General features: G+C 42.1%; 2 protein-coding genes across 2 annotated transcripts in view; one reads left to right on the forward strand and one right to left on the reverse strand.

Moving 5' to 3' along the window:
- FAM237B (family with sequence similarity 237 member B) overlaps positions 1-17,103 on the reverse strand; it is a 1,214,420-nt gene that overhangs the window by 523,125 nt on the left and 674,192 nt on the right. The gene's annotated exons all lie outside the window — the stretch shown is intronic.
- Positions 1-17,103, forward strand: part of ZNF804B (zinc finger protein 804B) — a 345,019-nt gene that overhangs the window by 289,752 nt on the left and 38,164 nt on the right. Inside the window, exon 2 of the mRNA XM_050939497.1 lies at positions 11,048-11,191. Within this exon, the coding sequence (XP_050795454.1) occupies positions 11,048-11,191 (144 nt within the window). The remainder of the gene's footprint in view (positions 1-11,047; positions 11,192-17,103) is intronic.

Below are 17,103 nucleotides of genomic sequence, written 5' to 3' on the forward strand. Positions count from 1 at the left end.
TCCCACCCTCTTCTACTCTCTAACTTCACCACCTCAACCAACATTATTAGGAATGTTTGTTGTTAAACAGTTTATTGGACTTAGGAGAGGTGATGACTCAGTAGGGGTCACTATGAGTTGTGTGTTTTGTAAAGTTAGCTATAAGACTAGATAATAAAGTGTACTTTGGAGCAGTCCTCTGAAGCTATCCTAAAGAGACCTTTTTCCTGACCCCTTACTCTCTGGCAGGGAAGCAACCAGCCATCGCGAACCTACCATAATTACCCAATACCATCTCAGATTCTAGGTATTATTTGGGATGTTCTAAACCTATTGCTTATATCTGTGTGTGCTTCAATCTAATAGACTGTCGTTTTAGGTAAGAGCACGCTTACTTGTATTCATCCTTCATCAGACAGAATTGCTGTGTTCCTATTGATTTATTCCTGACACTGCCTAGAGTGAAACAGCTAAGTTACCACTGCTTTGGGTTCTGAAAACCCTGGGTAACAACTGCTGATGATGTCATGACCAACAGTATGCACAAAAGTGGGACTCTAAAGAAAAAGTGAATGATGTCACTACTGTGTGCAGTTTTTTGGGGTTTTTTTTTTAGTTTGCCCTTTTTACATAAGAGGTAGGAGCTCACATGTGCAAGTCTCTGCCCATGTGAGTTGCCCTAACTTGAGGGAGTAGTTTTATTGGACCATATCTTACTTAGTCATACTGTTGCTGATCTGATGTAATTCACTGAAGCCAAAACAGGTTCTCCAGACTGATACCAAAGTGAGGGCAAAGATCTTGCCCTTATGAAGCAATATCTCCATAGGGGGCTGGAAGCTCCACAGGGTCTTCTGGCATTTCCTAACTCGAGTGCTAGATTTTTGCAACATTTTAAACATAGTTGTTTGTTACTGTCATGGTACAATTCCCCACTCTGAACCTTAGGGTCCCAAAGACAGGGTACCAGCATGAATTCCTCTAAGCTCAATTACCTGCTTAGAACCTGTAGCACTCCCACCAACCAGGAATTCCAGTGCCTGGTACACTCTGGTCCCCCCAAAACCTTGCCCGGGGAACCCCAAGACCCAGACCCTCTGGATCTTAACACAAGGAAAGTAAACCCTTCACCTTTGCCTCTCCCAGGCTTCCCCTCCCTGGGTTACCTTGGAAGATCATTGTGATTCAAACTCCTTGAATCTAAAACAGAGAGGAAAATGCACCTTCCCCACTCCTTCTCTCTTCCTCTCCCAGATTCTCCCTGAGAGAGACAGTAATCCTAACACAGAGAGAAATTAGCCTCTCTCTCCCCCTTCCCTCCCCTCTCCCCACCAATTCCCTGGTGGATCCAGACCCAGTCCCCTGGGGTCTCACACCAGAATAAAAAAAAATCAGGTTCTTAAACAAGAAACTTTTAATTAAAGAGAGAACAACAGTAAAAATTCTTTGTAAATTTAAAATGGAATAGGTACAGGGTCTTTCAGCTATAGACACTGGGAACACCCTCCCAGCCTAAGTATTCAAGTACAAATTAAAATCCTTTCAGCAAAATATAAATTTGAACTCCTCCCAGCCAAATACACATTTGCAAATAAAGAAAACAAACATAAGCCTAATTTGCTTTATCTACCTAGTACTCACTATTCTGAACTTATAAGAGCCTGTATTGGAGAGATTGGAGAGAAACCTGGTTGCACGTCTGGTACCTCTGATCCCCCAGAGAGAACAACAACCAAAAAACTAACAGCGCACACAAAACTTCCCTCCCTCAAGATTTGAAAGTATCCTGTCCTCTGATTGGTCCTCTGGTCAGATGACAGCCAGGCTCACTGTTCTTGTTAACCCTTTCCAGGCAAAGAGATATGAAGCACTTTTGTTCTATTAACTCTTACTTATCTGTTCATGACAGCTACATAATAAATAAAATAAATAATAATAATAATTAATAATAATACAATTTCTTTCAATAGAGTTAGACCAGGCTTTACTTTGGCCCCTAAAATTTTACCCTAGTTTTGGCAACATGAGGTGCATTTTGGCTCTGTGTCTCTGATTATAAAATTGCAATGGTATCTGCAGCCTTGTATGAGCATTGTTGAAGTGCAAATTGTCATGGGCAGTGGGTATAATAGGCCAGGGGACGCTGGACCCCTGGTTGCAGATTTGGTGGTGAAGTTTTTGCTTTATTATGCCCCATGCATGTTCCAGGGTGGCTAAGGCACATACTGTCTTCTCAGCTGCCCCAGAATCTGGATGGGGCATATTAAAGCATCTTGTAACACAGATGCTTTTCCAATTTCCCCTGGGCATGTTGGGTCTGGGGAGGGGAGGTATGGCACGGCTTCAGCCAGCCTCGGGCTCCTCCGGGTGGGTGGGGGAGGCTTGGGGCTTCAGCTGGCCTGGGGCTCCTGCGTTTGGGGGGGGAGGGCTCTCCGGGTGTGGGGGGCTTGTGGTGCCAGCCATGGGGGGTGGGCAGAGGGGACAGGGGGTCTCAGGGCTCCAGCCACAGGGACGTTGTGGGTGGAAGGGGCAGAGCTGGGGGCTAACCTCCCCAGAGGGGGGCTCTACCTGCTGCCCATGCAAATAGTTAATGTACAGAAAAACTTTGGCTTTGAGGAGTCAAATAAATGCTAAACATTGCTTTCTATACTTGTTTTTATGGAGGATTCTCACAAGTGTTGAATACGTAGTATAGATTCAGAGTGCAGATGAGAGAAAATAAATTTTCACCATTAAATGACTCTGAGCAAGCTTGGAGAAATGAGCTGAGCAGAAGATACAATAATAAAGTGATATTCCAAGGAAGAGAGATGCAGTGGAACCAAATGAAAATTAGAATATCCTGAGGGGAGGGAGTCACAGATTCTATGAAGTTCTACATTTAAAGAAATGTGCAATAGCATTTGGTCAGTTTCAAAAAAGCAATAGGTGTAGATACTTTAAATACAATGAATTCCTAAGCCCTGAAGTCCTTACTTAGTTCTTACTCAAGTAAAACTTTCACTTAAGTCAATGGAAGTTTTGATGGAGTAAGAATTGAGTTAGGACTTCAAGATTTGGGGTCAAATTTTCAAAAAGCACCAAAAGAAAGTTAAGCCCAGATCTTCAAAGGCATTTAGTCACATCAGGAAATTCTTTTGAAAGCAGGAATGGGCTTGCCATTTATTTGTTAAAAGAAAAGCTCTCTGATAGAGCTGGCCTAAAGATTCCAGCAGGTTTCTAAGTCTGAAGGACATGCAAGACTTGCTAAAAGCATTGCACTTTTCAGACGACAGCATTCTAGTGGTAAATGGCAGCGGATGGAAATATGCAATTAAAGACTGTGGGAATACCCTACCTGCAGAAAGATAGGAAAGGGAGACCTGTTTGGAGAAGCTTGGGAGCCTTCTTCCCAAAGTCAGCTGAGATTGGCAGTACTTGCTGCTGTGGAATAAGAAGAAAAGGAAAACCCCTTTTCTCTGAGATAACTGCATGATGTTTTAGGGTGTGACACATGAGGGAGTAAAACATACCTGGAATTTTCAAAGTGGGTGTCTGAGCATATGCTGAAGGATGAGCAAATACATACAGGTCAGGTTGTGGGCAGAGCCTGGTAAATGGACATGCAACCTATTTTCAGATGCCCATGGTGCTTTAGGCATATTCCATTGCAGCCTCAGGACGTACCCCAGGGTGACTCAGACATAAGCAAATCATTGGTTAGGACGCTGCAAGTGAGATGGTGCAAGTGGAGATGATCTCCCATCAGCATTTCAAACGGCTACTGGGCCACTTAGTACCGCTGCAAAGGGCCAGCAAATAAAACTCTCAAATGAATCAATGTCTTGCTTATTTGCCTCATCTACACCACTAAGCCTCCCCAGCAATTCTTATTAAAATAATCAAAATCATATTTATCATATTATGCTGAACTATAATCAAGAATCCCCTGTGCTGCAACCACATGAAGCTCTTTGGTCAACAAATGAGGGTCTTATCAGGGAAAACTATGAAAATTCACAGAAAAGATATGTCCATGTTAAGACACTGACACAACCAGCCTGATCATCTCCTGTGTATTCCAATACTTGCAGCATTTTCCCAGTTCTAGAACATACAATTGACTAGAAATATGAGTATTACTTCCTGGATTCTTCCACTTGTGCCCAGTTGATAAGCCACCTGCACCCCGTTTCAATATACTTTTCAGTAGCTGGGGGGGAAAAAGGTGGAAAGGAGACAATCAGAGCTGCAGCTGTCCTGGGAATAGGTGAAGATATGAACATTAGAGATGGATGATACACAGAAGCACCTTATTCAAAATTGAAGTTTGTGGCATGTGGGGCCGTGGAGGGGGGCAAGTGGGGCAATTTTCCCTGAGCCCCTGGCCCCACAAGGATGTCTCCCCCAACCCACCCACGCTCCCCTTCTCCCCTCTCCCGCAGAGCTGCAGTGTCACCAGCAGCTGGGGAGCTCAGCTGAGCACCTGAGTCGTCCTGCTTCTTTGGGGGGGCTGTGAGCTCCAGGGCCGCTGGGGGGGGAAGTGGGGCAATTTGCCCCAGGCCCTGCAGAGGCCCCACGAGTATGTCTCCCCCAACCCCGGCCCCTCCCCCACTTCCTCCCCCTTAAATCAGAACTTTTTATAGGGAATTGGTTGTTAAGATATTGCCAGCTCATCACTGCCTCAGGCTACTGCTCAAGCGGGTCCACAGCCCTGGATCATCTAGACTTAAGGAACTAAACTCAGCAGCAGCTGTTCCTTGCGCCTCCACCACACTCTTCTCTGATCTACACTTTTCTTCAGGAATGTGCATGGTTACATCCATTTGAGATGGAGCTATGGATGTTGCAGGAGCTGCCAGGTCACCTGCACTCTGACTAACTGGAAGATCAGGCATCTCCTCACCACTCACATCCTCACTGGTGCTGAAAGGCTCACCATGAACATTTGTGTCTATGTATTTCAGGAGAGCTCCTTCGTGCTTAGATAGAAAAGCTTCCTTTGCTTTCTTTCCTTTTCTGAATGCTGCCCCAGAGGGGTGTTTTCTTGTTTCACTCATGACTGCTGTTCTGTACCAGCTATAGTGGCTCTCAACACTCAATTGAAAGAGACAAATAAGCAGGCTGGTAGCAGGGCCTGAGTGAGGGAAGATATCAGCATCTTAAGGGCCTAACTGGCTCCTACTACTTCAGTTAACTGCCTGTTCTCCTCAAGTGGGTTCATGGAAGCAGCAGGAAACAGGAAGCTCCCTGAGGGCTCCTGGGGGTGCTAGAGACATACATAAGAGGCTTCTCCTCCTCTCTTTCCCTGCAGCTCCTGCTGCTTTCTGTTATTTCCTCTCACCTTTTCTCCTTTCTGCCTGTTATGTCTCTTGTGCCCTCCTTCCTCCAGCACAGCACTCCACCATCTCTGCACATCTAGAGCAGAGAGAATACATATGCACCAGCAGCAGACATAATTTTCTATACTCTGGGTCCTAGTGGCACCCCTCCTCCCCTCCCTCTCCCCAGAGTCTGGCATCTGAGGCGGGCGCCTCAGTTCACCTCATGGTAAGGCCGGCCCTGGGGTGATCCTCTGGTCACTGAACTTTCCCTTTGTGGGGACAGGGCAGCAGAACCATTGGCTGAAGCACTTTCTGTGCAGCATCTGCAGTGCTTCTCAGACAACTTTGGTGGAGATTTCCTCCCAGTACTCTTATGCACCTGCCCAATGTGCCTCCTTGCTAGTCCTACCGGTCAGTAGGTGGAGGATTTGTTCCAATGTTTCATTAAGAAGCAACTCCATAAACATAACCGGACAACTCAATGGCTTCAATAGTGCCTTTGTGTCTGATACAGTACATATACCTACCTTTAAATCAGCAAACTGTAACAGCACTTCAAAACAGGCACCATTGTTTATATCCCTCAAGAAAGAACAGCCCTTCACTTGTTTAGCTCTGCATTTAAGCAACATTCCCCTGAATTGCTGACTGCAACTAAGAAATGTTAATTTGAAAGCATCATGCCTACTATTTTCACATTTAAGTTCAGGAATGTTTAGACAAAGAAGTCCTAAGATTTTAATGTTTGTTCTGTTTTTTCAATTTATCATTAATTTGTATTTATTCCACGAGAACATATTTATAGTAATGCCCAGACTAATACAAAAAACTGCCTTTGCAAGTTTCACTGTATGAACTGACCTGCTCATCACCTTAGTCCACTTGCATAGAGCAGAGATATTTGTGATCAATTTCAGAAACAACTTGTAGAATTGTCTAGGTCAGCATTCTTTAATGGGCATGTAAGTCTATTAAATATCTCTTACAAACTGCATTTAATAAATGATTTCTAATTGACTAGGTGTCATCAGCAACATTCTAGAAAACTCAGTTACAAAGTATTTTTCATTGATTTTCCTTATATTAGAAAATGAAATGTCAGATGCCATTAATTGCATTTTCGCAATAAAGAGCAACAGCTAAAGAAACTGCTAAGTGAAAGCACTTCCAGTCTAATGCACAATGGATGGATTCACTGTAAATGAATACAATATATCAACATTTATTATAGTAATATGCATCTGTGGGCTAAATTGATGTGAATGTAATTACTATCTTTACAAATGGAGCAGCTGTACAGGTTTCTACCAAGAAAATCATTCACATATATTTTACCATTCCCATAGCCTTATACAGCATATTATCTGCCTTTCAGCAATACACTAGGTAATTAACCCTTTGGGTCTACGAGTTTCTACTTATAATGATTGCATCATCATCACACCCTCCTCTACTTGCTGCTAGCTGCAGACTGTCCCTGTGTCAAGCATCACTAATTTGCATACTCTCACCTTTATGGTTTTGTATCACGCCCATGTCTCACCAAGATGTACCCTGTGATCCAGAATGAAGTGTATTAGGTTGTGACACACATTTCCGGTGAATCTGATGCTCCTCAGACACATAATATAAAGCTTTTTTCTTACTATTTCTTGAGCTACCTGGGAGAGATCTAAGAAGGAATTAGGCTTTATATTAGCAGATAAAATGTCAGATATGATTCTGCATGCCTTCCGTCACACAATTCTTATATTGCACACAAACATGAGCATTGTTCTTTGCAGAACAGAGGAAATGGTATTAATGGTCTGGAAGTGTAAATTCATTTGACTATAAACAATGTAATGTTGCACTGGAAGTTTTAACTTCTTTGTGGGGAAAGAAAATCCATGACCTTTATAAAGTATGTGCTGTAGCATTCAATTTCCCTGCATCTGATCGATAAGCAGGCAGGAAATTATATCTTTTTCCAGAGCAGGGAAGCATAATTAAGCAATAAGGCAATGGAAGTAGTTGTGATTATCTTCGGATGCACCTGGAAGCGGCCTTGTTGCTTTTTTAAAAACATCTTTCTGGTAAGGGAACTGTGTATTAATTTCTGCTGAGAAAGATGAAGTTGACAGTTTCGAATACTCATGAACAGCAGTTTCAATTGCGTTTCAGAGAGAAGAATGTAGCCCACCTCAAACAATTAGGCTGCTTCTTCTATGCACGCAGTGATGAAGCTGTAAACATGTAACTGACAGTTCGTAACCAGAAAAAAAAAGCAATTATGCTCTGGCTGGTTGCCAATGAGTCAGAAACTTGCATTTTTTACAAATTTACAATAAGAATATGTTGTCCCCAATACTTGACTTCCAGGGAAAGCATCTCTGCATAATTAGCGCTAGTGCATGCACATGCTAATTTATGCATTTTAATTATACCAACGGCCCAGTGAATAATTAATGTTAGGAAAACAATAGGTCTGAAACATAAAGCTAAAAAGTATCACTGAAATGCTTTTTAATGGTCTTTGTGGGTTTCACATAACTAATGAAACAGTTTAACTATTTGAGTGCAAGAATATTTTCCTACAATAGCTTTACAGTCAAGTGCTGAGAATTAATTAGCCTGTTCAGTGATGGGAGATCATGTGGGCTTCCTAATTTTTCCAGCCACCTGAGCCACCAGAACTCAGCTATGTCACACTGGTGATGCATGGCTGCCTAAGTCCATAGGAAGGGCTGGAGGTTGCCATCCATATGGCATGTGAGATGGGAATGCCAAAGTTTCGGAGTGAGATTTCCCACTACACCCCCCCCACCTTCAAATTTACTGCTAGTCACGGAGTAGCACTCCCACTTGGGCACTTGAACCCTATCCTGCTGAGAGATAAAAGCTCCTATAGGAGACTAAAAGGAAACTAAATGGTGACCTCAAAACTATTAGGTGAGATTGACCCAGTGATCCCATCCAGGCCAGATGAAAAGTAGACCAACTCAGGAAAGAGACTTCTCCAGGAGTTGACGCATAACACTCAGCATTGTCACGCCTAACTTTTAGACACCCAGAAAATCCCTGGGATTCACAAAGGCTGAGTTTGACGCGTACACAATGAATTGCCAGAGATAAGAAGACAGGCACCTAAGACTAGAGATTCATAAAAGCCAGCATGCTAGGCAGAATCCCCCCTCAGACAGTCAATGGGAGATGTGTAGGAGAGGGGTGTGTCCTAAGCTCCTCTGTCTCACAGAGTTCCATGCCTTAGTCTGGGCTATGGAGGTGTCTGCTTCTGTTTGGGCTTCCCAGTTGCAAACCCTCTCCTGGTGTTAGCCATCTATGCCATTTTTTGCCAGTGGGAAGGAGGAGGAAGATGACCATCTTCATAACTTTTTGCCATGTGGTTAGGGCACTTACCTAGGATGTGGCAGACCCCCTACTGAAGTCCACCCGCCCCTCCCTGCCCCCAGAAGGGAAAAAAGGATTCAAGCAGGTGTTGGCCACCTCTCAGAAGAGCACTCTAAACACTCTAAATTCTGGTGTGGGGCTCCCTCAATATCACTGTTCCACCTACATAAATAATTTAAAAAATAATTGGTGTAGGGGAACTGGATCCTGGGTCTCTCCATCCCAGCTCAGTGGGCTAATCATCAAGCTACAGGGTCATTCTTGTGCTTGTTCTCTCTCTCAGCCAGTGATGCTATATTTATATTTTTCAACGTGGAACAGCTTCCACAGGAAAGATTGAGGGATCCTGCACATCAGACTATTCCATAGTTCAGTGGTAAAAGCACTCACCTGAGAGCGTGGAGACCCCTTTTCAAAACCCTTCTTCCTCTCAAAGGAATTGAACTGGGGATCTCCCACATCCCATGTAAATACCTTAATGACTGGGCTAAAAATTACATGGGAGCTCAACCCCTTTTCCCAGTTTTGTGTAAGCCCCCCATAGCAGTCTGATCCACTAGGCAAGCTCAGAGCACACCTACCAGATCGGGCCCCACAGGCAGGTTAGACTGAGGAATACCTATCTTTCCTTGGTTCGCTTCATGCATCATGCTGGGGCTCTGGCATCCAGATACCTTGTCTGGGGCTAGAGTGTGCATGTAATATAGGTGCCTAGGAAACTTTCATTGCAAAAATTTAGGCATTGAGTGATTAGAGGCAGCTGATCTGGGGTTTTGTGAATCCCATTGGGGTCTGATTCTGTGATTAGGTGCCTAAAGTGGCAGTTAGGTGCCTTAGTCCATTTGTGAATCTAGCCCTGAGAAGTCATGTCCATGTTACTATGAAAAAAAATGCATATTCAAGTCTCAAAGCTTGCAATGTCTGACCTTCATGGAGTAAAGCCTTGGAACTCTTGTCATGTAGATTTCAAAATTTGCATTCCTGCTGAGGGTGCTTAGAAACCAGACAGCAGTTCTGTGCAGTTGTGAAAGCCTCATTATAAAAAGTAATGTGCTACATTCCCATCCAAAAATGGGTATAATAATTACAGTAAATGATTAATTACATGACTCACATGGCAATGTATTTTAACATGCACATGAATAGCACCAAATAGTTCATTGTGAATATGACGATGGAGATCAAATTGATATTTTGACAACTTTTTAAAATAATTGTTTCCTGTTTGAAGTTTGCTTTTAAAGCTCCTAAATAGAATAGTGTAGAAAATTATATATATATATAATCTCATAAGATACTGTTAAAATGACTAACACTGGCCAGCTGCTGCTACTTTAGAAATCAGGCTATTTGTTTAGGTGCCTAAGTATGGCTTTAGGAGATTAACTGTAGGCCACTATTTCTGAAGGCCTTGGCCTATCTATCTATCTATCTATCTATCTATAAATATTATATAATGGATCACAATCCCTGCTTTCCTGTGCTTTCTCCCAGCACAGCAGGGGACTATTAGAGAGCCAGTGATGGCTGGTTGTTTCTCAGGGTGGATCTCTGCTGTCTGGAAGGCTGGTCATAGATCAGAGCAGCCAAGGGGCTGTTCGTTTAAACTAACAGGCTAGGGTCCCTATGGGATTGAATGCCAGCTGAGTTTACTTGGAGTACAGTATACTCCAGCCACCTGGCAAGCTCGTTCATACTGAAGTTGACTGCAGGAAGGCGTGGTGCAGGATCTGTTCAAGATGAGAGTTCCCTTATCCCAGGAGAATTCTCTGCTGGCCATATTCAGCTGCTTTCTGGCCCTTCTGAGCCACTCGTGGTGTAAAGAGGGCAGAACACAAATGAGAATCTGACCCAGTATGCAACTTTATAGAACAAATTTGCTTCCTCTAAGCAGTGATATGAAAGAACAGACGCACGGATGGGCAAACAAAAGATACTAGAACAAATAGGTTTATCATCCTGTGTGTAGCCACACATTCATTTGTATCATCTTAACTATTCTACTTCACAATAAGGGGAGTAAGGGTCCACTCGTTGTTTGTTGCTCTTTCCTCGTCCTTGTACTATTGCATGTCGTTTGGTATAATATTTAAGTTAGGCTGAAAGAGTAATTAGTCCAGAGAGTGAATGTTTCCTTAATCTGTCTGGGAGAAAAAAATATGTCCAATAAAGTCTGATGTCAGTAACTTTAGATCAAAATGTATTTTCATATCAATGTGGATTTCCATGAATCATCAGTTCAGTCAGTGAGGAACAGACCTAACATTTTAAGTGCTCCTTATTGCGTAACATAAAATGTGGCTAATTCAGCGTGAGATCAAGAATCTGCAGTACTACTGGTAACAGAATGCTACCCTTTCCCTCTGCCTTTGTAGGGTTATGCTGAGAAGGAGAAGGCCACAGCAAAGGGTCTGGAGGATGTGAAGGCTAACTTCTACTGTGAATTATGTGACAAGCAGTATCACAAACACCAGGAATTTGACAACCACATCAATTCCTATGACCATGCTCACAAGCAGGTAAACTTGGAAAGTCATGCATGTGATTGGTATTCCATCATAAACGAAGAATACAGCACAGAGTGACTGGAAATCACCTTGAATGGCATGGGTAGAAATATTGTTCTTATTAACTTTTCTTGTGTCCCAGACTCACTCACATTGATTCTGATCCAGAGTCCAATTGACATCAATGGGAATCTTTAGATTGACTGCAATGGATTTTTGATCAGACCCATGAAAACAAGCCACCCATGTTAATTTTCTTATTCAATATCTAACACAGACAAGGTTCTATGGTGATAACAGATTTAGACCAGGCTCCTGAAAGGACTCAATGATTCCCCATTTTGCTGGTTGATTCTATTAAAGGGACAGGGTTTAAACTAACTCTAATTAAAGACTAGCTAGCCTGGGAATGGTCACATGCAACCCAGAGCTTATTTTTAAATAAGAAGTCTTCTGCTCTACTCTGCCCTGTTAAGGCATCAGCTGGAATATCATGTTCAGTTCTGGGAGCCATATTTCAGGAAGATGTGGACAAATTGGAGAAATTGGAGCAACACAAATAATTAAAGGTCTAGAAAACATGACCTGTGAGGAAAGATTGAAAAAACTGGGTTTGTTAAGTCTGGAGAAGAGAAGACTGAGGGGGGATATGATAACAGTTTTCTGGTACATAAAATGTTGTTACAAGGAGGAGAGTGAAAAACTGTTCTTAATCTCTGAGGGTAGGGCAAGGAGCCATGGGCTTAAATTGCAGCAAGGGGAGGTTTAGGTTGGACATTAGGAAAAACTTCCTAACTGTCAGGGTGGTTAAGCATTGGAACAATTTGCCTAGAGCGGTTGTGGAATCTGAGTCATTGGAGGTTTTTAAAGAATAAGTTAGACAAACACTTGTCAGGAATGATCTAGTTATTACGTAGTCCTGCCTTGAGTGCAAGGGACTGGACCAGATGACCTATTGAGGTGCCTTCCAGTTCTACACCTCTATGATTCTATGATTTCTCAGGATGGAGCTCTTACTGCATTGCATGCAGACTATAATGGATGTTATTGAACAACACGGCTTGTCATTTTAGGAAACAGATCATACTTTCTAATTGCTTATTATCATCTGTTTTGTAACAAGTTAATCACTGCTAAATATGCTAGCTACATCCATAGCTGGTACCTGCTGTCCTGCTAGATGTGCCTTTTACATCTTGCTTTGCTACTGATTTTAACAGGATGTCAACTTAAAATGGCAGCAAGGAGGAAAAGTGCTATTATTTCATACCAAGATTTCAGGATTTAGACAAAGTGGTTCCCCCAAAAGTCATGCCAAGATCTGTGAGCATTCAGAATTTCTGATGTAACTGATATGGTTTTATTTCTGCAATGAAAAGGTTTGTTGAAATGATTTAGTCAAACGCAGAAAGTGTTGTGGTGATACAGATAATTAAAGGGTGAATATTTAGTCATCCGTATCCAATAGAGAAGAGAGAGATACAGAATGTTTAATCAAGACAAACCCTCAAGAGAATTTTAGCTCACAACTTTCTAACTACATTATTGATGAAGGGACTAATTTGGGAGGGGGCTGAAAACTCACCAAATTAACCCATTAATTTATGGTGCATGCTCAGTGCTTTTTGGGTAAGGGTTTAGGTTACAATGTAGTTGACTAAGGGCATGTCTATACTTGAAATGTAAGTCGACCTATGTTAGCAAATACTGCGGTGGTTCATGTCCACAGTACCCTCCTTCTGTCAGTGCTGTGAGTCCTCACCAGGAGCATTTCCACTGACTTAAGAGTGACCAGCTGACCCCTGGGCTCTTGGCTCCCCACTCCCCATCACTGGGAGCCTACATGCCCCTGCAGCTCACAGCAAGGAGCCTGGAGCCTCAGTGCAGCTGCCAGGCTCCCTGCAGTGAGTGGGGAGCCTCCAGACAGCTGCCGGGCTGCATCCGCCCAGCTCCCCACTCTCAGCTCCTCGGACAACCCACTCCCCACTATGCACTGAGAGCCACTGAGACTCCAAGTGAACAGCTCCCCTCTGGGAACCCAGCTGTGTCTGGGAGTGAGGAGCTGAGAGCCTGAGTGGGGGTACAGCTGGACTCCCAGCCCATTCCCAGTTTCTGGCAAATAGAGGCTAGGGACACAATAGCAGTTCTTCACATCACCACTCAATTAATCCACACAACCATACATAATAATATTTAACAAAAACGTTTTCAGATCCCAACCGTGTGACGCTAATATTAATATCTCCTCTTCATTGTTTTTCCACTTGTCAGGATTGTATCTGAACTCAAACCAATCCAGTCCCAGCACATAGCAACAACCTCCCCCATCCCCCAACACTACTCTCTCCCTGTGATTTATGCAAAATAAAACTGCCATTTTGGTGCACCGACCAGTTTTTCTTGGCTGCTTTCCATCATAAAAGATAATGTTTAAGCAATAAAACTCTTTTTAATTTTAAAGTAAATTTAGTGCTCTGAAAGCTGGCAGATTGACAGTACTCAAGACTAACAGCCTGTACTGAAATGCACAACATGTATAGTACATCACAACATGTATAGTACATCAAGTGTCAGTGCAAGTTTCCTCCACCCTGCCCTTTCAAATGTAGCTCAGAAGCAGTCGTGTTTCAATTAGCTCAGAAGTAACTTTGGGAAAAGGGTAATTTAGTCCTGCAGGCCTATTCACTTCTTCACTCCTATGCCAAGATGCCAGTAACATTAGTTTGCGAAGAACTGGGACAAGGACACTCCTCTGCTCCGATTTCTATAGTACGTCACTAAACATGAAAAGTTTCTGATATGTCAAATTAATTTCCTTCCCATAGAGCAGGGCCTCTGTTTCTCTGTCATAAATAGGAAGATTCCTCATCATTTCGTGTGTTCCACACCATCAGCTGCAAAGACTTTTGTCCCAGCCAACAGTCTTCTCTAATTGGAGCTGAAGAAAAGAGTGACCCTTCAGAGCTCATTAGAAAAGCGCTACAATTGACCAACGGGATAGTTTATGAACAAAAAAGTCATTCCCTGCTGTTCCCTTACCTCTCATCCATAGGTTGCTACTCAACAATAGTCTTTTCCCCAATATTATGAGGCTCATCATTCACTCATATGGGAAAACAACAAATAGAATTAACTTCTGAAGAAGCCATAAACTTGATGCTGCATAGAGTTAGAGTATGAAAGATCCTGACCAGGACCCTGATCTGGGTCTGAACTTTGGGTCTGAACTTTCGAAGTAGCCCCATTCAGAAAATAATAGAGAAGACAAACTACTTCTACATTACTCCACCACTAAAAGACAGGCTATTACAGTCATTGTATACGAGGCTGAACGATTGTCTGCTAAGCCGAAGGAAAGAACATTGTATTGTTTGTCCACTTACTGTATATAGTGCATATCAAGGCAAGGCAATATGTCTCTTAGACATGGGCCATCCTTTGCAAACTGGACCAGCTACTATGCCCCAGATATGGAAACATAATGTGAGACATTTGAGCTAAGGAACCCAGCAAATCTGATCCAGTTTCCCAGCTGGTGGTTATATCCAGTAACTGACAAATAAAACACAAAAGGGTATTTTTAGCAGAGGAATGAGTAAAAACAGAGATGTTGATGGTTTAACTGAGCATTATACCATACATCCTATGTTCTTCCCCTGTTCTGTGTTCTGCAGAACACTGATTTTCTTTGATAATTCCTGACTCAAAATCTCCAAACATTATATTTTTCTAAAATGAAATCCATGAGCTGTTTTTCCATTTATGATTTCATCCATTCATTAAAGTACAAAGTGCAAAGTCTTGGCCCTAATACTTAGTATGGTACTCATTACCTTTGTCGTCCCTGAAGGTTTCTAAGGTTTAACTATAAGAGCTTGGCCTTGTTCACTTAACTAATTTGTACTAGTGTGCTGTGCTAACCTCATACATTAGTTAACCATAGAGTACGTTATCAAAAGCTTTATCAAATACACGTTCTCCACCAATGTCTGTTTTTGCATTATCTTCTAACAAAAATCCATCTAGCATAGGCAAATATAATTATACGGAATTCAGTAATTATGACTAGCTTTTAGCCATTCTTATTTCTATAGCTGTTTTATTATCTTATTGTTAGTTCATATCACCAATGTCTTACCTATGACATAGCCCAGATATACTGTGCTAAACCTACATGGAGAAGATGCCCCTTTCTGAAGATTAAGTCCTTTGAATGCAAATCCTGGCATAAAGTGAATGTGGAAATTCTGGTTGTACACAGACCTTCCCATCACTCCAAAGGCTTCTCTATGTGAGCTCTCTGCTCTTAAACTTGGTATTGGTATCAAGTTTGGTATTGTCTTGAGAGGAGAGGAGGGCAGAGGAGCTTCAATATGCGCTCTTGAGAGCTTTAATTCATGGTCCGTGTACCTTTGGCCATCATAAGAACCACATGCTTACAAGCAGCTGGTCTCTCTGGCCTGACACATACAAGTGGGCACATTTTGGACTTTGGCATGGAGGTTGGGATTGAAGACAAAGTTATCAAATTTTAAAGTCTTTATTTATTTATTATTGCCTTTCTTAGGCAAAATCCCATTGAGTTCAATAGAGGTTTGCCAGAATAACAACCTTAGGATTCATCCCATATTGAATACAATTCTATCATGGACTAAGTAATCACTTTTACAGACTGGGTAAGGGCTTATTCACTCTCAGAAGCAAAGGATCTGTGATGATGGTCCACTCTCAGCAACTAATGGATCCAACTATTTTCTAGAACTTTTAGGGGGGGGGGGGAATGCATATGTGCCTCCAGAGCAAGATATGGATTGTCTGCTAGCACATTAAAATGACCAGCTTTATGAAAGTATTGATTCCCTGGCTCCTAAACAAAAGCAACTTATAGGTCACCATGTTTTAATGATTACCTGTAACAAAGAGAAAAGGAAGATTATCACAGCATTGGTGACAAAATACAAGTACTGATTCTGACCAGCTGTGCAATAGGGAGTTTTTGCAGTTGTATGCTGTGGCATTTTTGAAGGCTAGCAATTTCTTTTTCTTTTTTTCCTGTGCGATGGAATCTGTGAATGCTGGCCAACAGAATTGCTTGGGCAGTGGCCCATTTGACAGAACCACAATGCCTCCCTACCAAGCATCTGAGGTGAATGGTCCCTGCTGCAGGGAGTTCTCATTATTCTTTGCAAAGAAGATTGACTGAATTAGAAGCAATTTCACTTGAGCAATAGAAAGTATACCAATACTGGCAGGACAAATACCCTTGGTTTGGTTCAAAGAAGGGAAAACTATGGAAGGCAATACAAGCTATTGTTTGAAAATATAGTATGCACATTTATATAAAATCATTATAAGTAAAATAGACAATAATATAAGGCAGTATATTTCCTTTAAGGGAGTTCCTTAGTTACATATATATGTCAATAGAAAAGAGACCAAATTTGGTTAGAGACATGCATTTTGTTGGTGGCGTCAAATGAAATCTTTCAGTGCCTCCAGGTCATTCACAACATTCATCCATTCATTTATTGTAGTACTGAAGTAGTTGGAGAGTTCCAATTTTGTATATATAATTCTTGGCAAACAACAAGGCCTTCTTAGAAACCAGCAAGAGAAAGTTGTAAAATATCAATCTGATCCATATACTGTATAATAATAATAATGGTGATGATAAAAATAAGTCACTAAGAAAAACAAGGCTGTATTGCCATCTTGGGGCTTCTGGTGACATCACAGGTATTTATTTGCAGTTTTTGAGGTACTAAAGCTGGTGATGATCACCCTAATGAAACTGCAGTCAGTTCTTAGTATGTTTGGAATCTACAGTACGTTTGTGTTATTTGGGCAGGCTCTTTCAGTCTGCACTTGTGCACATGCTTGTATCTAAACACAGAGATGCATGCTAACACTTGTGTGCATGCCAT

This window comes from Gopherus flavomarginatus, chromosome 2, assembly GCF_025201925.1.
Source record: "Gopherus flavomarginatus isolate rGopFla2 chromosome 2, rGopFla2.mat.asm, whole genome shotgun sequence".
NCBI lineage: Eukaryota > Metazoa > Chordata > Testudines > Testudinidae > Gopherus > Gopherus flavomarginatus.